Genomic DNA, 26,728 nt, shown 5'->3' with positions numbered 1-26,728 from the left:
TCTGTCAGGATAGTGGGGAATGGAAAGATTTATATTCCTTGCAGACAGCTGAATTCATTTGCATTCTTTTTAGAGAGTCATTGAGGCCATTTGGAGGTTCATCTCTGTCCTTGGGGTCACCTGAGTAGTTCTCCTGGTTCCTGTACTCTGCCATTTTACCTCTGGAAATCCATTCCTACTCCCATACCATTCAAAGGGAGCTCTTATCTGATCATTCCCTTGGCAGCATCTCTTTGCCCAGTCTCCCAAGGTCTTATCTACATACCTGTCACGTTGAGGCTCAGCACAGCACCTCGGAATTTGGGGAAGCTGGTAGTATTGTTAAAATTAGATTCTGGTTAATGTCAGGGTTCCAAGTAACACCCCTAACGAAAGAAGACTCTGAGGCTGGAGTTTCCTCAAAGTTCCATTTTATTAGAGATGTCATATTGGCACATCTGGGAAAACCCGAATTTGAAAGCTTCCAGGTTTTCCCCACCCAAAGGAAAGTTCAAGTCCCTGCCCAGCACCCACATGTCCATCACATGGTCCAATCAAGCACCATTCAAAAGTGGAGATGCCTCCCAGTCACCTCATTGCAGCTGCCGGGCACTGTGGCCTTGATTCTCTGAGAAAAGAATGTTATTTTGTATAGAAGGGGATTGTATAGAGACCCATACTCTATACAATCCCCCCTCCCATTTTCCCACAGTAGAAAATGTGGCAGGCTTGTAGGCCCAACTGTAAAAGATGGCTTCCAGATCTGACAATATCATTACATCATTCATCTTTTTCATCCTTTTGAAGCTGGAAGAGCTATTAGTTGCAGTTGCAGTACCCAATACTGCCAATATCAGTTAAGGCTGATATTAGATAATGATTGTCATGCTATTATCATTCACACACATTTGTTTACAGATTCAGACTTACCTTAAGTATAAGTATATGCAAAGTAAAAATGATATGCTGTACTGCTACAAGAAGCATCATACTAAGTCTGACAAACTTATGCAGGCTATTATTCTTTGAAATGCTTTCTGACTGAGGGTACAATTTTATATATGCTTGCTAAAATGTAAGCAGGATGCCAGGCAACCCTTCCCTATTGACTCGCCACATCCAGCTGCCCAAATCTTCTCATTTCACAGCTGACGGGAACGGTTAGAAGCTGAAAACAAGGGAACCATAAGATAAAATGTGGGAGTATTTCAGTTCCTTATGAATGGCTAACTTCCTTGCAGGGTTTATCACAAAAAGGAGACATGTACACTCAAGCAACTTGGCAAGAGGATTACTTAGCAGGGAATTCATGTGCGTTTTTGTGTACAAAGGGAGGGTCCTTAGGTCTTCATAAATGCTGGCATCTGTGCATTGTTCCACATGAACAATCCGTATCAAAGACAATGATTACCTTTCTAATAGAATTTGGCCATCCATCTACCTTAACCTGACGGGCGGCAAATGAAATGGAAAAATACTTGTGGATGTGTTGGATTTTTAGGTGCTCATAGTGGTTTTTATGCATAACACGAGGCCTTCTCCTGACCTACTTAATTTGTTATGTTGTGTAAGACAAAGATATGATAGTTTGAAAGCTATGGGTCACATTATTTGTAGCTTTCAGCCAATTTTTACAACCCACACAGTCCTAAATTCAAGTCATCAAAATTTGACAGCCAAACATATGTGATAGGATGGAATAGGAAGATAAAAGGGGAAAAAAAGAGAAAGGAAGGAGAAAGGAAAGAGAGGAGAGGGGAAGGGAAGGGAGAGGAAGGGAAGGGAAAGAAGATAAAAGGGGAAAGGAAAGGAAAGGAAAGGAAAGGAAAGGAAAGGAAAGGAAAGGAAAGGAAAGGAAAGGAAAGGAAAGGAAAGGAAAGGAAAGGAAAGGAAAGGAAAGGAAAGGAAAGGAAAGAAGGAAATTGATGAGGAAGGGAAGGAAAATGTGAGTTTAGGTTCCTCATATTTCTACTAGACATAACAGAATTAATTTACCTTAATGCTGACTCAACTAACCTACAGAAAAACCTCCACTTCCCACAACCCTTGGATAGTTCTCCTAAATGTGTGATCTTTAGTTGCAAAAATATTGCTTTTTTGTGACTGATGGATTGGAGCACTCATGCAAAAGAGGACACTGTGCTTGCCTCATACAAGGAACTTCTGGGGCATTGTCTGCCTATGACAACTTTCAGTTCAATTACATCTACATTCATCTAAGGAGCTTTATTAATCAGAAAATAAGATATGAAGTGCTGCAATCCTTATTATTTTATTGATTTTGGATTAAATCTCTCAAGGGTGCTTTGGAGTTCAAATGTAACACCCTAAAGCAGCCGTACTATCTCAAGAAAAGGTACTGCATTTGTTCTCCTGTAAGTTCCATTGCACTTTTTGGACGCTGAGTCCTGAGCAGTCTAGATAGATGATGGATGGACGGATGAATATAACTAAAATTGCACGATCTAGATCTATGCATTTAACATTCAGATTCTAATTCTCCAAGCAGGAGTTAACATAGTTCAATTTGCAGCCCAAGAGTAGCATGTATAGACTTGAGGAGCTTCAGTGAATTAAATTTGAATAATATATCTTAAGCAGTTTGGTTTAGTACCGTGATGGCAAACCTTTGGCATGCAAAGCCATGTCACCCGGCATGCATGGCCTTGCCTGTTTGTCTTCTGGGTTTCTGGCGCACATGACCACGCTACAATCAGCTGTCCATGCATATAACAGTGCCGAAAACCAGTGTGTGCATGCGCACTGGCCAGCTGATTGTCAGGTGCACATGCGCCCAGAACCCGGAAGCTCAGCTTTTCTGGAGCGTAATCCATTTGCATGTGCGACAATGCCAAAAAACGGCCTGTGCATGCACGCTGGCCAGCTGATCATTGGACGCGCATGCGTGCTAGAACCCGGAAGTTCGGCTTTTCTAGAGCATGGCCCTGCCGAGCGCGCACATGTGATGTTTCTGTGTGACCTTTTTGGCACTCGGTGCCAAAAAGGTTTGCCATCACTGATTTAGTGGCTAAAGCTACTAGGCACGGACCAGGGACACCACAAATTCTAGTCCTGTTTTAGGCATAAAAACAGATGGTGACTTTAGGCCAGTCCTACTCTCTGGTCCCTAGAATATAGGCAATGGCAAACCACTTAAAGAACCAACTGTTGCTAAGTCCATATAGTTGCCAGAAGTTAAATAGGACTCCAAGGCACCAACTCCAAAAAAATACCCTTTAAGATACACTTGTAAAAGAATACTAATGGTAAGTCGATTTATAACACTGTTGAAATTGGAAAGAAAAATTCACACTATTGAGACTGGGTTAGATCTGTACTCTGTACAGGCCTTGACATTTCTACTTTAATAAATGCAAAGATGTGTGTAAACAGAGAAGAATGGCATGTCCTTCTATATTTTACAGCTTACATTCTGTTCTACACTTTGGAAAAGAACTCCCCCATTGATGATTGGATCATGGAGACCATCAGTGGAGACCGACTTACGCATCAAATTATGGAGCTGAATCTGGATACAGTATATTACTTCAGAATACAAGCTCGAAATGCCAAAGGAGTGGGGCCTCTCTCTGACCCTATTCTCTTCCGGACTCTTAAAGGTTTGGGCCTGCTCTTTATTTGTGCTGACATTATTGAAAAAGCTTAGGAGACAGTAAAATATTACTCATGTTTCCATGTTGACATTAGAAGGGCCCAAACCAGGCCCTGTGAGATTCTATTGGTAAAATTGTGAAATAGTTTAGTATAGTTAATTATAACCAGATAAAATCAATGAATAATAGTATTATACATACAGTATATCAGTTTATATATATATACCATTTTTGGTGTGTGTGTGTATGAATGAATAATTGAAGATGTATTTTGCAAACAAGACTGGGCAAAATGTGGAGTAAAAATCAATAGGTAAAGGTAAAGGTTCCCCTTGCACATATGCGCTAGTCATTCCCGACTCTAGGGGGCACTGTTCTTCTCCATTTCAAAGCCAAAGAGCCAGTGCTGTCCGAAGACGTCTCCGTGGTCATGTGGCCAGCATGACTAAATGCCAAAGGGACACGGAACGCTGTTACCTTCCCACCAAAGGTGGTCCCTATTTTTCTAGTTGCATTTTTTTTACGTGCTTTCAAATTGCTAGGTTGGCAGAAGCTGGGACACGTAACAGGAGCTCAGCCCGTTACGCGGCACTAGGCATTTGAACGGCTGAACTGCCGACCTTTCAATCGACAAGCTCAGCATCTTAGCCACTGAGCCACCGCGTCCCTGTATGTTGACGTTAGAAGGGCCCAAACCAGGCCTTGTGAGATTCTACTGGTAAAATTGTGAAATAGTTTAGTATAGTTGATTATAACCAGATAAAATCAATGAATAATAGTATTATACATACAGTATATCAGTCTATATATATACCACTTTTGGGGTGTGTGTATGAATGAATAACTGAAGAAGTATTTCGCAAACAAGATTGGGCAAAATATGGAGTAAAAATCAATAGTGCCTATTTAAATCACTTAAAATTTGCAGATGATATTGTTCTCTACTCACGACCCAGAACAGCTACAAAAATCAGCTTAAAAATAAACCTGAAAGAGAGCCAGGTTATGTTTAATAAATTTGCTAAAGAAAGAAATATACTGTAGATAGATAGATAGATAGATAGATAGATAGATAGATAGATAGATAGATAGATAGATAGATCCAGAACTAGTCATAGTAGACCACTACAGATACCTTGGCCAATGGATCTCAATGGAAGATGATACAATAAAGGAAATTGAACAGTGTGTAAAATGTGGTTGGCAGGCCTTTGGCAAGCTAAGCATAATTTTCAAGAATGACCTCCCCCTTTGCCTGAAGAGAAAAGTTTTCAATCAGTGTATGCTACCTACTCTAACATATGCCGGTGAAAAATGGATGCTAAACTCACAATCAATACAAAAGCTACGAGTGGCTCAGAGAGCCATGGAAAGATACATGCTCAGCATTACAAGACATGGTACAATGACCTGCACATGGATTCAAGAACAAATGAAGGCATATGATATCAAGAGAGTAAAAGAATTGCAATGGAAACGGGCTGGTCACATAGCAAGAAGAATTGATGGCAGGTGGACCAAGGCAGTCATAGAATAGATCCCACTTGATAAAAAGCATCCACAAAAGAGACCTAAAACAAGATGGATTGATGGCATCAACAAGTATTGTGTATTATATATATACACACACAAAAACAATCAGTGGTATATATATACTGATATATGTATAATGTACTGACACTATTGCTCAGTCATGGCTTGGAAGAATGAAGTGGTTGTGTGTTCCATTAAAACCATGGAGGAATAAATGAATAGTGTTGTTCCAGTTTTACTGCTGTTTTTGACCCAGGTTTAGCTCATTTGTTGTGATTCAATTTTTCAGGGTAGAGGAGATCCTTTTTTTGTCTGGAATATGGAAAAATTAATATGTTCAGTTGAATTGTTTCATTGCTCCACCAAAATTTAATAACATTATATTATACAAGATTTTTTTTTTGTTCTCTACAAAAATAATAATAATAATATGTCCTGTGTGCTGACTATACTGTACATCTTTAGGGCAATATTTTATCTATAGATATTAATTTAAAACTCTATCCCATAGAGCAGGGGTCTCCAATCTTGGCAACTTTAAGACTTGTGGACTTTAACTCCCAGAATTCCTCAGCTAGCTTTGCAAGTCTTAAAGTTGGAGACCCCTGCAATAGAGCCTAAAGTTTGTTGAATACATTTCAGGAATCCTTCTTTTAGAAGATAAATAATATGGAGACAGGTCCTACCAGTAAAATGGATTTGAACCATAGCTCATTTTTGTGGCATGCATATATACTGAGGAGAAGTAGTTAAAACACCAGGCTAGGAACCAGAAGATTGTAAGTTTTAGTCCCATCTTAGACACAAAGCCAGTTGAGTGACCTTGGGCCAGCCACATCCTCTCAGCCCTAGGAAGTAAGCAATGGCAAACAACTTCTGAAATCTTGCTAAGAGATCTTCAGGGACTTAACAAGGTAGCCTTCAAGAATTGGACATGATTTAATGGAAAATCCCTCTCTCTCTCTCTCTCTCTCTCTCTCTCTCTCTCTCTCTCTCTCTCTCTCTCTCTCTCTCTCTCTCTCTCTCTCTCTCTCCCTCCCTCCCTCCCTCCCTCTCTCCTCCCCCCTCCCTCCCCTCTCTCTCTTAGAAACAATCTCATCCCTAAATGTCTCAAAGCATTAAAAAGTTAATCAACTCTAAATCTCTACATCTAAATTGTAGTAAAAGATCAGCAAAGTCTACAAAATTCAGGTTCTGAACCATCAATCTCAATCTTTCTTCTCTCTCTAGTTGAGTTAAAGACAAGGAAAGACATCCTTCTAGCATGATTTCAGCTGAGTTAGAAAACTGTCCCAGCTGGGAGAAGGGTGGAAAATCAGAATAAAATATTCACAGGGAACAAAAGAGCTAGTGATGAAGTTGGATCCTTTTAGAGAGCTGACTGATGGGTTGATCTGAGAGTGCTAATATATTCTGAGTCTTATTTGGTTCTTGCTGTATTGTGTTTTGCTGGGTAGATGTGCATTCCTGCCATGAAGATTAGCTGCTGGTGTAAAGCCTGCAAGACATATTCTCCCTTTCTCTTTGTCTTTGGTGAATTCCTTGACTTTATTTTACATAATAAAAACCTAAGCCTGCTAGGGAATTTAGCTTCTCTGAAACCACAAATACAAGACAACCAAGAGTGGGATTTTTCACTCTCTTCCTTCTGAATGCAGGGGGGACTTTTCTTCTTAAAGAGTGTGTGGTGATAACAGGCAGAACAAGCTCCCATGGAAGTGTGGTGAGGTGGGTGAAACAATAGGACTGTAAGCAGGGGTGGGCTTCAAAAATTTTAGCAAGGGGTTCTCTTCCCGGTTGCTGGGTGGGCGTGGCCATGGTAGGCGTGGCCTAGTCGGCCTCCTGCACCATGGCAGGGAGGTGTTTTTGCCCTCCCCTGGCTCCGGAGGCTTTCCTCGAGCCTCTGGGAGGGCAAAAACAGCCTCCCCAGGCTCCAGAGGCCCTCTGGAGGCAGGAAATGGGCCCATTTCTAGCCTTCCCGAACTTCCGGTAGGCCTGTTTTTCACCCTCTCCGAGCCTCCACACGTGCCCTGCACTTACCTGCATCCAAAACGGGCCACATGGGGACTCCTGGGAGGGGAGGGGTGGGTGGGGCCAGCCAGGACTGGGATTTGGGGGGTCTCTGAGCTGCACAGAATCTTAGCTAGAGGTTCTCCCGAACTCCTTCAAACCCCCAGCAGCCCACCCACGACAGTAAAGCAGGGTTTAGGGATCCCTGCTTGAGAGATCTACCACATTCCCCTACATACTCATGCAATTTACACTTGTATCACCAAATATCGCATGCATTAATGCAAACCATATGTGCCAATGTAGAAATGATCACACATAGAATCAGAGAGACAGAGATACTGGTACCCTTTGTGGCTTTAGTGCATCGTGTGGGATTTGCACCCTGGTAAATGAAGCACAGATGGCATTCAAAGAACTGTTACAGGGGAGCAATCTTTTTTTAGATTAAAATAACAATTTATTACCCATCTTCCTACTGAGGAACATCTTTGGGAGCTGGCAGTTGACGGTTGCTCTTTTTTAGATCATCTTGTTTCCTTTCCTCCCCTTTTATAAAGTAGCTCGGATACGCTTTTATTTTCCTTATAATGGTGTAGTGTCATTCCAGATCATTGTGGGGAAAATATTGTCTTTTAAGGAATTAGGGGGTAAAGCAATGATCAGCCCGACTGCTAAAACATGAACAGCCCTCCTATTTTTCCTACATCAAGTAGTAGGAAGGAGAGAAAAGGGAAGTTAAAGGAGGATCTGTGTCAGCCAGAACTGTAAAGAAAAGCCACTTCTCAATTTGGTTGGAAGATTTTACTCCCTTTATGAAAGAGGCAGAGAAATGCCTTCTTGTAAGAAACAGGAAATTTATTCTCCAATACTCCTTAGCTAAATTTGCCCCCAGACTGGAACATCTAGCTAAGCAGAGCCTGAAGGAAGCTTGATCATAATTGCCTTTGTTTTAAAGAATCTATAATAACAATCATTTCCATGAGGTTATATAAAGGAGGCAGCTATGTTAGGGGGTGGGGGAATTGAAACTTTTTAAATTAAAGTTATTGTTTGTTTGTTTATATTTCATACTTCTTGACCGTTTATTTCCCTCAGAGAAGGGCTGTGCATTAAAAACAGAATATTTTTTTAAAAAAATGTAATACAACATAAAATTTCAAATGATGGAGAGTTGCAAGATGGTGAGGTTAGCACTTGTTAATACAGGTAGTTGGGTGGGGGGGTGTCTCATGGGGCCAAGCAGACCCATTACTCTGTGGGGCTTCCTTATCTCTGAGGGAAAGATGTTTAGGGACAGTGGCAGAACAGATCCTCTTCCTAGACCCCGTGTAAGGTCCAGCCTCTCCCCCTAATTCAAGAAAGTAGACTCTTGAAACTGGGTATTTCAAAAGGAACCTTTTATTGAAAGGGGATGATAGCAAGACAGAATCAAAGCAGGCTCTGAGGTCCCTCAGGCCATACAACTAGGATAAAGAAAATTAGGAACTCCTTCCAACAGTCCGATGTGGATTCAGCCAATCCACAGGTATGAAGATGTTATTGTACTGGCCGCTCTGAGAAAGAGATAAGAGGACTTTCTCAGGATCATCTTCCGGTGTTGCAGTCCACATGGCCCACCCTCCCCTTACGTTCCCCAAGAGGTGAGAAATTTCCAGGCAACTAAGGTGCCAGGCAATGGTTATAAATCAGGTGAAAGGTTATAGAAGAAGGCAAAGCAGGATATAGGATCCATAGAAAGGAGAAGAGAAAGTAAATGCATGAAGAACCAAATGCCCCCTCCCTTCCTCTGAAGAATGGCAGATACACAGATCTGATACCCCACTAGTCGAATTTCTTGACTGACAGGCTCTGTAGCCTGCCTCCCCTTTATAATCATAAAGATTATTTGCAATTACAGGCTAAAATAGCACAATGTTAAATACCAATATACATGTTAATTGGAATATAATATCCTAAAATGAAAATTCATTTTATTCATTCATTAACTGTACTTAACCAATAGTATTCATTTCATATTCATCATACTAAGGATACTGCCTACAACTACAGAGGAATAACATCAGTTTGGGGGGAAAAACAAAAACAAGTAAGCTTTCCCCATTGCAAAGAAGCAGAAACAGGAAAAGTTGTCCACAACAATGCAATTGTAATGTACAATGTGTCAAAAGAAGTATAGAGGGTATTGTTTACACCAGGTTTCTTAACCTTGGCAACTTTAAGATGTGTAGACTTTAAGTCCCAGAATTCCTCAGCCAGCATTGCTGGGGAAACGCAGGCTGGGGAATTCTGGGAATTGAAGTCAACACATTTTAAGATTGCCAAGGTTGAGAAACACCGGTTTCAAGTGTTTAAGGACTTGTGTTTTCTTTTCAGCCTATTTGCAGCACCAAGCAACTATCTCTTTGCCTAGCTCAGGGGTCTGCAACCTTAAACACTCAAAAAGCCATTTGGACCCGTTTCCCACAGAAAAGAAAACACCGGGAGCCACAAAACCCTTCCTGTCCCTATTTCTTGAGCGGCCATAAAACTAGCATACGTAGTTGAATTAAACATTCGGTTTTCTTCTGAAACTTTTTTTTTCTTGGATTTATCCATGGTTGGCCTACCAGGGGTTGAAAAGCTCAATAAATCGCCTCCCAGCGAGTGTCACACATTGACAGTTGTGACACATATTTTGAGTGACAGGGAGCTGCAGCAGCAGGGGGGTGAGAGACCACATGTGGCTCCAGAGCCGCAGGTTGCTGACCCCTGGCCTAGCTGTATTCAGGCAGCCTGGGATCACTGTCCAAAATAGTCCAAGGACAAACCTATTTTTTCACCTCCAAAGGGGGAATCATTATTGTTCTCCCCTATAGTATAGTTTCTTCAGTTTGAGGTTTGGGAATAGGAGTTTCAATATAGCCTTAAGGGCTCCCATGTAGAAATGGCTTGTTCCAAACCAAATAAATATTCAAATGGTGGCTTTAATTTCAGGAGACAATGTGGTTTCCTTCTTTCTGCCCTAAGAGCCTTTATTGTGCTTTACTCGTCCACCTAATTAAAACTTCAACAGATCATGTCAAGCGCTTCCCTTGAATTCGTTTTCAGCAGCAAGATATGTGCCCTTAGCACACCAAGGCCTCTCTGATTGTACTTGGCAAGAGGCAGGGTGCTGAGTCAGTTTGCTAGCCACACTGATAGTTGAGTAGTGAGGAACAACCATATAAAGTCTGAAGCTGCATGAAGATGCACTAATTTTTTATCTGAGCTGCTCTGGGAGCAACTGAAATTGTTTTTTGGGGAGATTAGAAATAATCCAAAGAATACCGTAGTTGGACACCATCAAAGCCGACACCAGCCAGAGCATAGAAAAACTCGAAAGATGTAGTGCTAGATCGGAAGATGTGGGGAGACCTGCCCCATAGAACTGTCAAGAGTTGGGTGTCAGGGTTCCAAGTAATATACTCATAGCAAACAGAACTCCAAGGCAAGTAGATTCCTCAAAGAACAGTTTTATAGAATATCTCATATTGGCACGGACTGGTGAAAACCGACTCTAAAGTTTCCTGCTGTTTTCATCTAATTAAAAGTAAATGTTTTCCCTCCTTTCTCAACCAAACAGCCATATGGCCCAATCGAGGTTGCTTTGAAACTTCACTCTTCCTCTCTTCAGCACTTGTGGGAATGTCCTTGGTTCTCAGGGGAAACTATTTTGTTTTGGCTACAAAATCCCAACTATCTCTATTCCCCCCCCCACTTCCTATCCCTCATCACCAGTGTGGTGATGCTGAAGCCTCCAAGATGGCCTCAGTCAGGCCAACTTCAGAGTTTATTTATTTATTTATTTATTTATTTATTTATTTATTTATTTATTTATTTATTTATTATATTTCTATACCGCCTTTCTCCCGTAGGACTCAAGGCGGTGTACAGTCAAGAAAAATATAGACACACAAACATCATAAAATTGCTAATTAATTTAGAGTTGACATTGGGCACAACTGGATGGATAACATCATCACACCATCTTCATCAGAAATGACCATCCACACCCCCTTTGACAGAGTGTCCAGTACAAGTGTCCAGTTTCCAAGCCGGAAGCCATACTTTTCTAGGCATTGTTTTGCATGAGAAAATCTTCCAATCTTGCCTGATCTTCCTGAATATCAAGACCAAGCTGCTGCGGAATTAAATTGACTATCAGAATCTGCCTCCCCACCCAAAAGCAGTTTTAATGAATTAACAGACAATTTAGAAGGAATGTGTTATCGAAGCTCGCATTGTTTTCTGTCCACTTAACATATCTTCAGCATACTTTGGCAAATTTGGATTCCCCTTTGTTAAAACCATTAATGGGGTTCTAATCAGTGGTGGGTTGCTACCGGTTCGCCTCGGATCGAGCGAACTGGTAGCAGCGGCAGCAGGAAGTTCAACACACACAGACCCCGCCCGGATGCTTCTGCGCATGTGCAGAAGCATCACACAAGTGCGCAAGCACGCAAGCACGCCCACGAGCAAACCAGTAGTGATGGGTTTTGAAACCCACCCCTGGTTCTAATGCATCTGCAAAGAGAGAGAACAGGCTTTGATGGTTCTCCTTCTTCATCAAATCAACAATTCAAAGGGTTCCTCGAGTCAAAATTTTTGTGCGTGAAATAGGGGATATACAGGTAGTCCCCAATTTACCATCACAATTGAGCTCATCATTTCTGTTGCTAAGCAAAGTAGTTATTAAGTGAATTTGCCCCATTTTATGACCTTTCTTGCCACAGTTGTTAAGTGAACCAGTGTAGTTGTTAAGCTAGTTAGAAGGTTGTTAAGTGAATTTGGCTTCCCCTTCAATTTTGCTCGTCAGCAAAAGGTGATCACATGATCCTGGGACACTACAACCATTATAAATACATTCCAGTTGCCAAGCATCTGAATTTTGAACATGGGGTCATGCAGATGCTGCAATGGTTGTAAGTGTGAAAAATGGTTATATTGAGTCATTTTTTTCAGTGCTGTTGTAATTTTGGTCGCTAAACGGATGGTTGTAAGTTGAGAACTGCCTGCATAGTTTTTGTTTTATACCGGATTACTATTTCAGATTTATAACCTGGGTAACAACAGTATTTACATAGTAATAGAGGAGTGGATTTTATATTCTGCTATTTATTCTGCTAGTTGTTAATATATCATTCTATGTATTTGTTTTCACTCTGTTTTTGTTCTTTAACATTTTGCTGGCTATTGATGGAATAGAATAGAATAGAATAGAATAGAATAGAATAGAATAGAATAGAATAGAATAGAATAGAATAGAATAGAATAGAATAGAATAGAATAGAATAGAGCCACATGACCTGCTGATGTAGTTGCTCTGGTGATAAAATGGAAGCATTTTGCCCTTATCTTCTTCCATGATGTTCTTTTGGCTTTCCCAAACCAGCTTGAGATTTTCTAGTGGGTCCAATTCAAGTATTCAGTCTGTGCCTATCTGCACACTTCAGCTAAGGGGCTAGCCATGCACATGAATGTGGCAACATCTGGGAAAGAAGTAGCTGCTTTAATGAGAATTTTTTTAAAAAGATAGCTAGTCTACCCTCTCATGGGTTCTGAAGTCTTCTTTAAGGACTTGAGATTCCTGACTAAACAAGTCTACATTTGTTTCCTTTCTGTTGTAATGAACCAAGATCTAAATGTTGCCCCTCTACCAATTTTACTTCTACCGCGTGCAGAAGGGAAGGAAAAAGAAGCTTCTAAAAAGGAAAGCATTTAACAGCATTAAAGTATAATAACTGCTGCGCAAAGTGACATGGCGGGATAGACAGACCTGGTTATCTAATCAGCCCTGAGCAGTTAATGAATTCGGAATCATGCCCTTGGTGGAATTTATGTCAGATATCACAAAATTCTGTACAGAAAAGAAATTTAGATCAGCCAGGAGAGACATTTAAATAGGAAAAGGGGAGGGGGGGAATCCTCATTTCATTCTGTTTTCTAAAAACCTATGCAGAATATATTTAAAGCTTTGGCGTGAATATGTAATATCTTTCGACCCTAAAAGGACTGAGGAGCAACCCATTAAAACTGATTTACTTCCCCCCCCCCCCGCCCCAATATATGATGCAAAGAGCTTCTGATAGTTGGCTTACCCTTCTGGATTATATAACAGTGGATTTTTCCCTTTTAGAATGCTAAAGAATATGTTTGATGTTGCATAGAAGGGAAAGTTAACAATTACTGTGTGAAGGCTCCCGTGGAGAGAGTTAAAGAGACATGGAGCATAAGGCATTTTATTTCACGTGAACAAAGGATGCATGAGAAAAAGAATAACTTGAGTTCTGCAGTATGCAAATGTGCACATAACAATGTTTGGAAGACTGAAATAATAACTGATAAATTGTTGTGGTTGCTACAGTACATGTAATCTAATGGGGAAAAAATATACAATACTACTTTTAAATACCTTGTACAATTCAACAATTATTTTTTTCCAGTTAAATGTTTAGCTCCCGCTTCTTTAAGTCCCTATTGATATTTGTGACATGCATTAATGTAAATCAAATAAAAATAAACACACTTTTTGTGCCACCTTAGCTGATTCCAACCAGACTTCCAAGAAAACCTAGGTCTATTAAGAAATGGGAATGACTTACTCCTTGAGGAGGTATATAAATTACTGTTATGTAATTGGTAACAATGACACTAAATTACACTGGGATGGAAGTTAGGTGTGCTTGGTTAGCAATAGTTTTATTATTTTTATTTTTATTTATTTATTTATTTTGTCGAGTATGTATTAGATAATATATATATAAGCATGAATTGAATATATAAAATGAATACAACATTAGGGAACATTAGGACAGGGATGGTAGGCCCGCTGGTGCTCTTATGCACGCCCCTTACAGACCTCTTAGGAATGGGGTGAAGTCAACAGTAGACAGTTTTAGGTTAAAGTTTTGGGGGTTTTGGGATGAGACCACAGAGTCAGGTAGTGCATTCCAGGCATTAACAACTCTGTTACTGAAGTCATATTTTCTGCAATCGAGTTTGGAGGGTTCACTTTAAGTTTGTATCTATTGCGTGCTCGTGTATTGTTGTGGTTGAAGCTGAAGCAGTCATTGACAGGTAGGACATTGTAGCAGACGATTTTATGAGCTATGCTTAGGTCATACCGAAGGCAGTGTACTTCTAAATTTTCTAAGCCCAAAATTTCAAGTCTGGTGGCACAAGGTATTTTGTTGCGAGTGGAGGAGTGGAGGACTCTTCTTGTGAAATATTTCTGGACACGTTCAATTGTATTAATGTCCGATATGCAGTGCGGGTTCCAGACAGATGAGCTGTATTCGAGAATTGGTCTAGCAAATGTTTTGTATGCTCTGGTTAGTAGTGTAATATTACCGGAGAAGAAGCTACGCAAGTCAAATCAAGTCAAGTCAATGAGAAGCCAGGCATTCTTGACATATTTACAAATTGACAAGAAATGTCACAACTTCCCAAGTTAATGGCCCATAGGCTGAATTGTTCAAAAAATAAATCTTCACTTCTAGCTTTCCACTGTGTTTATAGCAGAAAGATTTAAAATCATAGACTCATAGGGCCAGTAGAGACTTTAGAGGTCTTCTAATCCAACCCTCTGCTCAAGACAGGAGACCTCATTACATCCCAGACAAATGACTGTCCAATCTTTTCTTGAAAACCTCCAGCCATGGAGCACCCACAACTCTGGAAGACAATCTGTTCCATTGATTAATTGTTCTTACTTTCAGGAAATTTCACCTTATTTTCAGATTGGATCTCTCTTTAACAAGCTTCCACCGATTGTTTCTTGTCTTGCCCTCTGATGCTTTGGAGAATAAGTTGATCCTCTCTTCTCTGTGACAGCTCCTCAAGTACTGGAAGACAGCTATCATGTCACACTTACTCCTTCTCTTCATTAGATATACCTAGTTTCTTTAACCATTCATCATATGGTTTAGACTTCAGACCCCTAATCAACTTAGTTGCTCTTCTCTTCACCCTTTCTAGGGTCTCGGCATCTTTTTTGCATCACGGTGACCAAATTGGACACAGTATTCCAAGAGTGGAGTACTCCAAGTGCGAAATAACATTTCAGCATCAACATTTCCATTGCAACATTTCCATGAACATTGGAAGATGAGCAGCTCCATTCAAGAATATAGTTAACTAAAAGTTATCCGTTGAAAAGAATAGTCTATATTCATATCACGCCAGGAAGTGAATCCCTTGTTTTTTCAAATCATTCATTATGAGACCGTGCTAGCTTTCACCTAGATCTAAAATTGGGAATTTGGGAAGAGTCAGACTGATGAGAATTATTCCCCTCTGCTCCAACTGTGGCATAATTTTATTCGAAACTGTCACTTCCAATTTTCACATTAATTTTAATTGCAGACTGGATTCTGTAAGGCAACTGAATATTAAAGGTCCTTATCAGGTGCCTTTGCCAAGGGACAAATTTCAAACAATACACTTTCTCTGCCAATCCCTATTAAGACACTTCTTCGTGTACATGGGATGAATACTATATGGATATCCTTTAGACATGTATGAATCTTTCATAAAGTAGAATTGGAAGCAGGCCCCTGTTCGGTTTCATCCTTGGAATCCTACACATGTTCCTTTGAGGATAGGTAGAAGCAGCAGGTAATCCTGTTTTATTGAGTTTTCTTATTGCTTAAAGACTTCAGGTAGAAATCTTGATTAGAAGTCCATTGCTTTTTTTCAGATATGATATAGGAAGATGATATAAGGTCAGCATTCTCTAAACATAATGCTAGTTCAGTCTTCACCAAATTGGCATCATCCAGACATGGGTGCAAAAGAGCCTTGATAGTACAGGGGTTTAGTGCACCCTGTTATTAACACAGCTGCCTGCAATTTCTGCTGGTTCGAATCTCTCCAAGGCTCAAGGTTGACTCAGCCTTCCATCCTTTCTAAGGTAGGTGAAATGAGGACCCAGTTTGTGGGGGCAATAAGCTGACTTTGTATAAAATATACAAAAGAATGAAGGCTATTGCTTAATGCATTGTAAGCCGCCCTGAGTCTCTGGAGAAGGGTGGCATATAAATCAAATTAAAAAAAAAAAAAAAAGTAGAGAAGACCTTAGAATTCTGCTAATTGTAGCCCTATCAGATTTAGAGAGCATCAGATGGGAAATTATGTGTTAAGTAGCATTTTGAAGATGTATACAAAACCAACAAGCTATGGAAAACATGAATTCTTGAGTTGACTTATTAAGAAATTACACTTACTCTAATGGATAGCAAAGTAAATGAAGCAATTAATAAGAAATTAGATCTATTAAAGATGCCTTTTGGGATTGAATATTGTTACGTTGATGACTTGAATAGGATACTGGAAAGTTATGTGAAAGTATTTATCTTTCAACATTGGACTGAAATTTGAATGTGACACAGGACTTTCCCCCTCCTATTTATCTTTCCATCTCATTAGTATTTCTAAACTTGGGAAATCTTTTATATGCCAAGTGTAGGATGGAGGGAAGGATGTAAAACGATCTTTGAATCTAAAATAGGTACTGTAATACTTTTTTAATCCCTTGTTGTGATGGAATGAGTAGCTGAAGTGAGGGGAATATTGTCAGAAGCACCCAGTTTCCCAGAGAGAAGGCAGCATATTCCAGAAAGGGAACCCATCCTCTCAGTTTTAATTGATTCGGTTTTAATTTGGGTTGTTTTAAATTATTTGGGCCAAAATTATTTAATTGTTTTTAAATTGTTTTTTAAATTTTGTATACAATGTTTTATTTTGGCTGTGCACCGCCCTGAGTCCTGCGGAAGAAGGGCGGTATAGAAATAAAATAAATAAATAAATAAATAAATAAATAAATAAATAAATAAATAAATAAATAAATAAATAAATAAATATCTCAGGGGCTGCCACAAAGAAGAGGGGATCAACCTGTTCTCCAAAGCACCTGAGGGCAGGACAAGAAGCAAGGGATGGAAACTAATCAAGGAGAGAAGCAACCTGGAACTAAGGAGAAATTTCCTGACTGTTAGAACAATTAATCAGTGGAACAACTTGCCTACAGAAGTTTTGAGTTCTCCAACACTGGATGTTTTTAAGAAGAGACTGGACAGCCACTTGTATGGTATACGGCAGTGATAGTGAACCTTTTGGCACCAAGTGGAACGGACATGTGCACACACGCACACTGGAGCCCCGGAGCCCCAGAAAATTGAAGACCAGCTGCACTTCTGTTTTCCAGTGCGCACATGCATCTTCACACTGGTCTTTGCGCATGCCAGAGCACCATAAACCCAAAGACCACATGCGCATGTGCACCAGCCAGCTGGTCTTCAGGTTTCTGGGACTCTGGAACGCTGGACTCTGGCAAAGATGAGTTGACCAGAGCGTATGCGCACACTGGAAACCAAAAAAGCAGCTGGTGACAGTGTGCATGCCCATAGAGAGGGCTTTGCGTGCCACCTCTGGCATGCGTGCCATAGGTTCGCCATTATGGGTATAGGGCCTCCTGCTTGAGCACAGGGATTGGACTAGAACAGTGATGGCTAACCTTTTTGCCGTCATTTGCGCAAAGCGGGGGGAGCGCGGGGGGGTCATGCACATGTGTACCCACACCCATAATTCAATGTGCCCTGCCCCCCATGCATGTACACGTGACCCCCCCCCCCCACGCTCCCCATGCTTTTGGCACACAATGGCACGGTGGACCCAGTATGTCCGTTTTTCGCTCTCCCCAGGCTCCAGAGCCTTTCTAGGAGCCTGGGGAGGGCAAAAATGGCCTTCCCCACCCCTCCGGAGGCCCTCATGAGACCGGAAACAGCCCATTTCCTGACTTCCGGTGGGCCCGGAAGGCCCAAAAATCAGCTGGCCAGCGCGCGCATGTGCACCAGAGCTGAGCTAGGGCAACACTCGCATACCCACCGATATGGCTCAGCGTGCCATCTGTGGCACGTGTACCATAGGTTTGCCATCACGTGACTAGAAGATCTCCAAGATCCCTTCTAGCTCTGTTATTCTGTTAATATGTTCAATCTCATTTATAATAGTAATATATAAGGGTTATTATAACATAACCCGGCCACGCGGGTTGTTACAGGGGCTTCTCATTACTCCCGTGTGACACCTTTCCTGCACGAGCTGCACTGGCTGCCAGTGGTCCTTCGGGTCTGTTTCAAGTTGCTGGTGCTCACCTCTAAAGCCCTACGTGGCTTAGGCCCGGGGTACTTGCAGGATCATCTCCTGCCATCCTCCCATCGTCCTGTGCGCTCCCACAGAGCGGGCCTCCTCAGGGTGCTGTCAGCCATACAATGTCGCTGGCAGCCCCCAGGGGGAGAGCATTCTCTGTGGGAGCGCCGACCCTCTGGAACGGGTTGCTCACCGGGCTTAGGACAGCCCCTGACCTCCTCTCCTTCCGCTGTGAACTGAAGACGTGGCTCTTTCATCAAATGGGCTGATCCGTTGGGGGATTTTAACATTGAAATAATTTTAATTAATTTTTAATTGGATTTTAATTTTTATGTAATTTTCTAATTTGTTGAATGTTTTCTTTGTAAGCCGCCCTGAGTCCTTCGAGAGAAGGGCGACATATAAATTACATAAATAAATAAATAAATAACATACAATACAATGAAAATATCTTTTTAAACGGAGGGGGAAGCAAAAAAGGGGGGAGAAAGAAAAGAGGGGGGAAAAGAAAAAAAATGATTTCTGACTCTTTCCAACACAGTAAAATACTAATACATTTACAACCTCTATCTTTTACATTACCTAAAATTATAACATTGGTTCTATAACTGCGTAATTATTAACCCTTCAAACTAAATTCTAAATTTCATTCCCCCCACCCCATTTCGAGCATAACCATAAGAAGCAACATCCCAACAGAAAGAAAGGCAAATATATTATCTTTCTTTAAAAGAGTTTACATCGCTATCTTAACCAAATCCAAAAAGACTGTGCAGTCCTTAACTGAAAATGGGAGCAAGAAAAGATTCAGGATAGCCACATTCTAAAATCTCCCAGGGTATATTTATTAGGTTTTGTGGCAATGGAGAAGACTCTCGAGAGTCCCTTAGTGATCTGTCCCCGTCCCCACACACACATAACACAGCCAGCCGAGGGTTAAGGAAACACTTTGGAACGCACCCAGTTCTTATCTCCCTCTTGGCAGCGATAGACACACCGTCTGCCAAGGGACTTTATTTTCACAAACAGACAGATAAGGTACGAACATTCAAGAAAGTCCAAACAGAAATAATATTCCTCCCAGCAGTTCCGGACAAGGCTTTAGTGACTGTCCAAGGTTTTGCTTTGTTCGTCACAAGGATCCTTTGACCACTACCCTCTATTATATAGTCTCTGGGGTGTGGTCCAGTGACTCAGTTCTAATCCCTAGCACGCCTCCTAAGCTGCTGCAAACGTTTATCACGCCTTCGGAGGCGTGCGTCCAGGAATGATGTTTCATTATCACTTTGATTCGAATCAGCTGTCTCCTCTCCCTCGACCGGCACTTGAGACAATGCCAGAGGGGAGGGGCCTGGAGAGGGAGGCCTGGCTGACTCCTCTTCCTCATGCTCGGAGCTTTCTTCCTCCGATGGGACAGGCTCAGAGGGCGGGGCCACAACACTTAGACTGCCAGGAAATCAAACCAATAAATCCTAAAAAAATAAACCTGGTTTTTCTTTGGAAAGACAGATATTGAAGCTGAAGCTCAAATACTTTGACCACCTAAATGAGAAGAGAGGACATGTTGGAGAAGCCCCCGATGCTGAGAAAGACTAATGGCAAAAGGAGAAGGGGTCAGCAGAGAATTAGATGGTTAGATAGTATCATTGACACAATGAATATGAATTTGGACAAGCTCTGGGAGACACTGGAGGACAATGGGGCCTGGCATACTGTGGTCCATGAAAAATCAGACACAATTAGCGGTTGAGCAACAGCAATATATTTATTAAGTTAGAAGGTTATATAGCTTTAACCTTGCAAGAGTCTGTCTATTTGGTATACACAAATAAAGTTTCAAACTTGAGTGGATCGCACTGTGTCATTTCTCGGACAAAAATCCCATTTTTTTATGTACTGAGAGCATATGCACCAAGACAAATTCCTTGTTAATTGTTATAAATGCCAAAGCAGAACTGAAACCCACCCTCAAAAAAAACCAACCCAAACCCTACCAAAAGCAAAGTAGAAAAACCCGATTGTCCCTGCCTGACTACAATACATGTTTTTCTTTAATCATATGAAAACAGTTCCTAAATACTTAGATCTTGAAGATTTTCCTCAGTAGAACTCAAAAAAATGCAGTGCAAACAAATGGAGAAAATGACCCAGAAACAAACTGGCAACCAATGTAGTTTGTGAAACAGAGTATAATATGCTCTATTCTAAGAGACACATAACTGCCAGTGCTGCTGCATTCTGTAGCAGCTGAAGATAGTCTCTTTGACATAGTATTTTATTTCCAATTTCCAATTTCTATACCGCCCTTCTCCCTGAGGACTCAGGGCAGTGTACAGCCAGAATTAAAAACATGCAATACAAATATTAAAAAACAATTAAAAGATATATAAATTTGGCCCAACAATTAAAAATCACTACCAATTAAAACATTTAAAAAATTTCTTCTTAAGCCAGCCCGGCTTGCTGGAAAAAATGGGTTTTAAGGGCATGGCGGAAGGCACTGAGGTCTTGGATTCTCCTTATCTCTGGGGGCAACTGATTCCAGAGGGTAGGTGCCCCCACAGAGAAGGCCCTCCCCCTGGGGGTCACCAGCCTGCACTGTTTGGCTGATGGCACCCCGAGGAGGCCCTCTCTGTGGGAGCGCATGGGTCGATGGGAGGTCGTCGGTAACAGCAGACGGTCTCGAAGATAGCTAGGCCCTATGCCATGGAGCACTTTAAAAGTGATGACCAACACCTTGAAGCGCACCCGGAAGACCACCGGGAGCCAGTGCAGCTCACGCAGGAGCGGTGTTACATGGGAGCGCCATGCTGCTCCCGTCACTACCCGCGCTGCTGCGTTCTGGACCAGCTGGAACCTCTGGGTGCTCTTCAAGGGGAGCCCCATGTAGAGAGCGTTGCAGTAGTCAAGGCGAGAGGTGACGAGGGCATGAGTGACTGTGCACAGGGAATCCCGATCAAGAAAGGGCCGCAACGGGCGAATCAGGCGAACCTGACAAAAGGTCCCCCTGGTTACAGCCGTCAGATGTTCCTCCAAGGACAGCTGCGTATCCAGGAGGACTCTCAGATTGCGAGCCCTCTCTGTGGAGGCCAAAGACTCGCCCCCAATAGTCAGTGATGGAGTCAACTGACTATATCGGGATGCCGGGAGCCACAGCCACTCAGTCTTGGAAGGGTAGTATGAGGAATCATGAAGATCAGGGGTGGGTTCTACTTACCTTTACCACCGGTTCACAACGGGATCGTGTGAGCGCGAGCGTTGCTCGCACGCACGCCTTGCTTCTCTGCATTCATCGAATCTCCAATGAGGACATCCGGGGTGGTGGGTGGGGCCTCCCACCAGTTTTACTACCGGTTCTTGCTAACCGGTCCGAACCAGGGGCAACCCATCACTGATGAAGATGAGTTAACTTAGCTCTAGGAAGATCATGTGAAGTGTCCTCTGATTTGTATAGGAAGAGAGTGAAGAGGAACAAGATTAGACAATCAGGGCCCAGTGATTGTCCTATTCAGAAGTCTCTTTGACACATGGCTGACAAAGAGAGATACTGTACAGCAGGGGTGTCAAACTCGATTTAATTGAGGGCCGCATCAGGGTTGTGATTGACCTCAGGGGGGCTGGGTGGGCATGACCAGAGTGGGTGTGGTTAGCATGACTTCACTCATGTTGAGGGGCGCCTGTGGTGGCCCGAGCACTCTGCCAGCAAAAATAAGCTCGGGAGGGTCTTGTGCAGCCCTCCTGAGCTCTGTTTTCGCTGACAGAGGGTTGGAGGAAGCTGTCGCAGCTGAAAAAGGACCTCAGGAGAGCCATGCGCGACCCTCCCAAGCTCCATTTTTGCTGGCAGAGGCACTACGGGCCGGTCCTTCACTATTTCCAGATCTAAGCTCCCACAGGCCAGATTTGGCCTGTGGGCCTTGAGTTTGACACCCCTGCTGTGCAGCATTGTTAGGCAAAGTGCCTGGGAAACCTTTTTTATTTATTTATTTATTTTATTTCTGTCAAATATTTTGAAACAATATGTCCATGGAGATTCTCAATCATCCAAATCATGGTTGTCCCAAAGGTGCTTTTCTTCAGAACTGAAGAAGCTTCTTGAATGAGAAGCGAAATGTTTTCAAGGGGGAAAAAAAAACCCAAGAAAGCCATTTTGGAAAAGCACCTTTGGGTTTTGAAACAATAGGATAGTGTTTAGAATTCCATGTGATTTTGAACTTGGGTTTGGGTTATTGTCTACAGTTTAATAAAGAGTTTGTGGCTGTACTTCAGCAATATGTAAAAATCTTAGGCATTTCAACGGACCCTTTGTAATTGAATCTTCCTTTTGATAATTATCATGAAAAGCCAGCAAGATCACTTTTTGAAAGGGCTTAAAATGTTAACTACTTCAGTCAAAACTAGCTTTCAGAACTAGCTTTCAGAACTATCACACAGGAGGATTCATGTCTAATTATTCAAAGGAACAATCTCTTTTCCATCTCATTTTCACATTTAATTAAGCTTTCCAGATGATACCTCACATCTAAAAGGAAAACAATGTGGGTTACTCCCCCATTCAGAAAAGCAACATCTAACTTCATTAGTAATGAGTCACAGATGATCCAAGTCACACTTGTGTTTCCAGACCCTCAAAATGACTCTGAGAAATGCTAAAATCTCGCCTTTTCTGCCCATCAATCTGCCAAGGAAAAGTGTGAAGTGGCACCATCTTGAAATAAAACTTGGTTAACAGAATTGTTGACTTGATGTGTCAATGTACATCCCAGAAAGTGTCAAAAATCTGACAATATTGTATTTGCTTTGCAGTGGAACATCCTGACAAAATGGCTAATGATCAAGGTAAGATGTTCTTTCTATATCTTCTTTCCTTTTTGGAATCCCTGCCGATCCTTAACTTTCTCTCCCTTGCGTTCACCTCTTCACCTGACTAGCACACCTGATGAGCAGGCACCGGCATGATAATTAATCTTGTTAATGAAGTTCTGCTCACATGAGGCAACTGTTTTGATGGGAGAGATGTAAATTTCCTGGAGAGGAAATTGTTTTGTCTGTTCTGAAGGACCAATTAAAATGTCAGGCTCCTTTGTATGTTTTTCCCCCGTCTCCCTGCTATGCTTTGAATAATTCACATTAAGTATAATTAAGCCCAGCATAATTTCCATAACATACATACTTTTGTGGATGATAGATTGAATTTCCGAAGCATCTTGGTAAGGTACAGGCCCGTATTCATACATATGTATACACTTGCGATGGGGGAAAAGATAATAAATCACTTTCTCTCTCAATCTGGGAGTCCTTACTCGAAAAAACAAGACAAACTTTAATCTACTTTTTTGAGACATTGTATTGGTCACTTTTCTTACATTTTGTTTTGGGGTGTTTTTTTTTTTTTTTTGGAAAAAGGACATTTGTTCTTTTTTTATTGTTATTTCTTCCACTTGATAGTTTTTCACTTTAGTTTCATGTCACAAGAATACAGAAATGTGAGTTGGTAATATTTTGATCCCTGCTTGCTAAACTGGAAAAAACCCTAGGTGGCTGGGGTTTTTTTTAAGATTCTGAAAGAAAATTGACTTTTCTTGCCATTTGATCCCACTGATTTAGCTACCGAAAATATCACATCATATTGAAGTTCATAGCTTAGTTTCATGTGTGCTGAAGAATCCAGTGTAGAGAAATGGTGTTTATTGAATTCATTCTCATAATATGCAGATTGGGTTTTAGAATATAATCCATTGCCTACCTAGTTATATTCTAAAAATTAAAATGTTCTTCCAAAAGCTGCAGTAGGACCTCAAAATCACATTACAATGAGAAAATGTTGCATTGTGGCATCAGATGAACTTATCTGTGAGTGAAACCTGTAGCATGCCCAGAGCGAAACAGACTAATCTAAATATAATGAAGATACAAAAACATACAAAATACAAAGAGAGCAACACGAATTAGACAAAATCTAATTAGGATCAGAGAGCAGACTGGATCTTTCTGCTAAGAAATGTCTTTTATATCCTGACTCAAGGATCTATCCTACTCTCTATAGATTATACAGTGCAGTGCCAGTGCAGTGATGCCAATATTTGCTTTGGATCTAAGAATCTAAGATTTCAACAAATGTAATTTTGAAGTTGGTGCTCAATGGCCCATATAGAGCCCATAAATCAGCTGACAAAACAACAGTGTGTATAAAATCTTGACATGATCAGCAATCCCAGAGGTGACAATAGAGCTTTTGACTGATGTGGCAGGGCAGGGCAAGCCAAGCTCACTTCTCTGTTACTCGTTGTCTGTGTTCCAGAATCTTGTCTAGAAGTTTCTAATTTTATGGCTAAATGTTTCCTTGAAGTCAGGAATATATATTCAATCCTAATATAAAAGCCAAATTTGAAGCAAAGTGTCATGAGTCATGACACCTTCAAATATTACTTTTCCAAAAAGAAATTTCTACAGAATAGATCAAATGAACCCATGCAAACAGTTTGCAATTCCATTTCCAGAATTACTCAAATAATTGTAAAAGACAGAGAACTTCCCACTGTCTCACTATAAGGTAAAGGTAAAGGTTCCCCTCACACATATGTGCTAGTTGTTCCCGACTCTAGGGGGCAGTGTTCATCTCCATTTCAAAGCCGAAGAGCCAGCACTGTCCAAAGATGACTTTGTGGTCATGTGGCCAGCATGATTAAATGGCAAAGGCACACGGAATGCTGTTATCTTCCCACCAACGGTGGTCCCTATTTTTCTACTTGCATTTTTTACGTGCTTTCAAACTACTAGGTTGGCAGAAGTTGGGGCAAGTAACGGGAGCTCACCCCGTTACGTGGCACTAGGGATTCGAACCGCTGAACTGCCGACCTTTCGATCGACAAGCTCAGCATCTTAGCCAATGAGCCACCACATCCCTGTCTCACTATAGACTGGCTCAAAATATTCCGAGCTATTTAAAAAGTAAAATCCAAAAACATATCCTGTTTCCCTGAAAATAAGACCTCCCGGATAATAGGCCCAATTGGGCTTTTGAGCGCATGCGCCAAAATAAGCCCCCCCCCTGAAAATTCCCCCTCCTGAAAATATTAAAACACATGTGCAGCTGGTCCCTGCCATTTCCTCTGGTTAGGGTTAGGGAGACAGAGCTGGAAATCAGGTAAGACGGCAAGAGGAGCCCCATCTTGCTCCATGCACCCCAAAATAATAAGACCTCCCCGAAAATAAGGCCAAGTGCTTATTTGGGGGTTAAAAATATAAGACAGGGTCTTATTTTCGGGGAAACATGGTATGTTTTTTAAAAAACCAATCTGTGTTTGGAGATCACTTTTCCAGCCCAAAGATCTTTAGGGACAGAACTTTCCCCAAAGCAGCAAGATCTTCAAAAGTCAGAAGAGAGAAAAAGGAGATCAGGTCTTCCACTTTTCTCTTTTCTCATAATATTTTAATTGATTATGTGCCGTTCTGTCATCATTGAGTCTTAGTGACCACATAAATAGATTTTCTATATGATGATCTGCCCCCAATCTGGTCCTTCATGTCTTCCAATGGTATACTATCACTGGTTCCATTGATTTCATCCACCCTGCTTCTGATTGTCCTCTTCATCGCTTTCTTTCCATCTTTCCTGGCATCACAGCCTTCTCCAAAGAGTTAGATCTTTGCATAATATACCCAGATATATTTGAGCCTCATTATTTGAGTCTTGAGTAAGAATTCTGGATGGGCTTCTCATAATTGGAATGCTAATAAAAGAAAAGGAAGAAAGAAGGGGGAAATTCCAAAATAAGGAAGAAAGCGGGAGGACGGGAGAGAGAGGAGGGGGGAGGGAGGGAGGGAGGGAGAGAGAGGGGGGGAGGGAGGGAGAGAGAGAGAGAGAGAATAGCTATATTCCCCAACTCAGATTTTAATCCTTGCCTAAAAATAATTAAGAAATCTAATCAGGCTAGAATTAAATCCACTTGCATCCTTGGTTAAAGACTTTCACAGTAGACTCCACCAAACGCTATTGTTTCAGTGTATCACTTTTTAAGGCTTTTTTTTTAAAATAACAAGGACTTTTTTAAAGTAAAAACAAAAAAATACCATTAATTTATAATCCACACTTTCCACTATACAGTATATACGTACTGTGTATACACAACACATACAGACACAGAGAGAGATGTATAAACAAGGACTTAGCTTGGGCTTTTATCACTCCTGTCAATCTGTGTTTGCCAAATATTCATGATTTTAAAAAAGTTGCCAATTGTTAGTACCAGTTATAAATAGACATACCAATCTACCTTATTTGCTCTGACTACACATGTTAGAACACAAAATAGGTACCATTTCCCTTCCATCAATGTAGCAATTTTGAAGAAATATAAAACAGATGAAAGGCAAGGATTTTCTATTATTTGGGTGACAGTACAGCTAATTTTCCTGCCTACGCG

At 41.3% G+C, this 26,728-nt stretch overlaps 1 protein-coding gene across 1 annotated transcript in view; it reads left to right on the top strand.

Annotated features, from left to right (window-relative positions):
• Positions 1-26,728, top strand: part of DCC (DCC netrin 1 receptor) — a 764,852-nt gene that overhangs the window by 627,908 nt on the left and 110,216 nt on the right. The window contains exons 20-21 of the mRNA XM_070934567.1: positions 3,405-3,599; positions 23,109-23,141. Of these exons, the coding sequence (XP_070790668.1) occupies positions 3,405-3,599; positions 23,109-23,141 (228 nt within the window). The remainder of the gene's footprint in view (positions 1-3,404; positions 3,600-23,108; positions 23,142-26,728) is intronic.

This window comes from Pituophis catenifer, unplaced genomic scaffold (assembly GCF_029215685.1).
Source record: "Pituophis catenifer annectens isolate HBS135680 unplaced genomic scaffold, rPitCat1.0.hap2 SCAF_2, whole genome shotgun sequence".
NCBI classification, from domain to species: domain Eukaryota; kingdom Metazoa; phylum Chordata; class Lepidosauria; order Squamata; family Colubridae; genus Pituophis; species Pituophis catenifer.
Note: the sequence above shows the minus strand (reverse complement) of the source record. Positions and strands in the feature narration are given on the sequence as shown.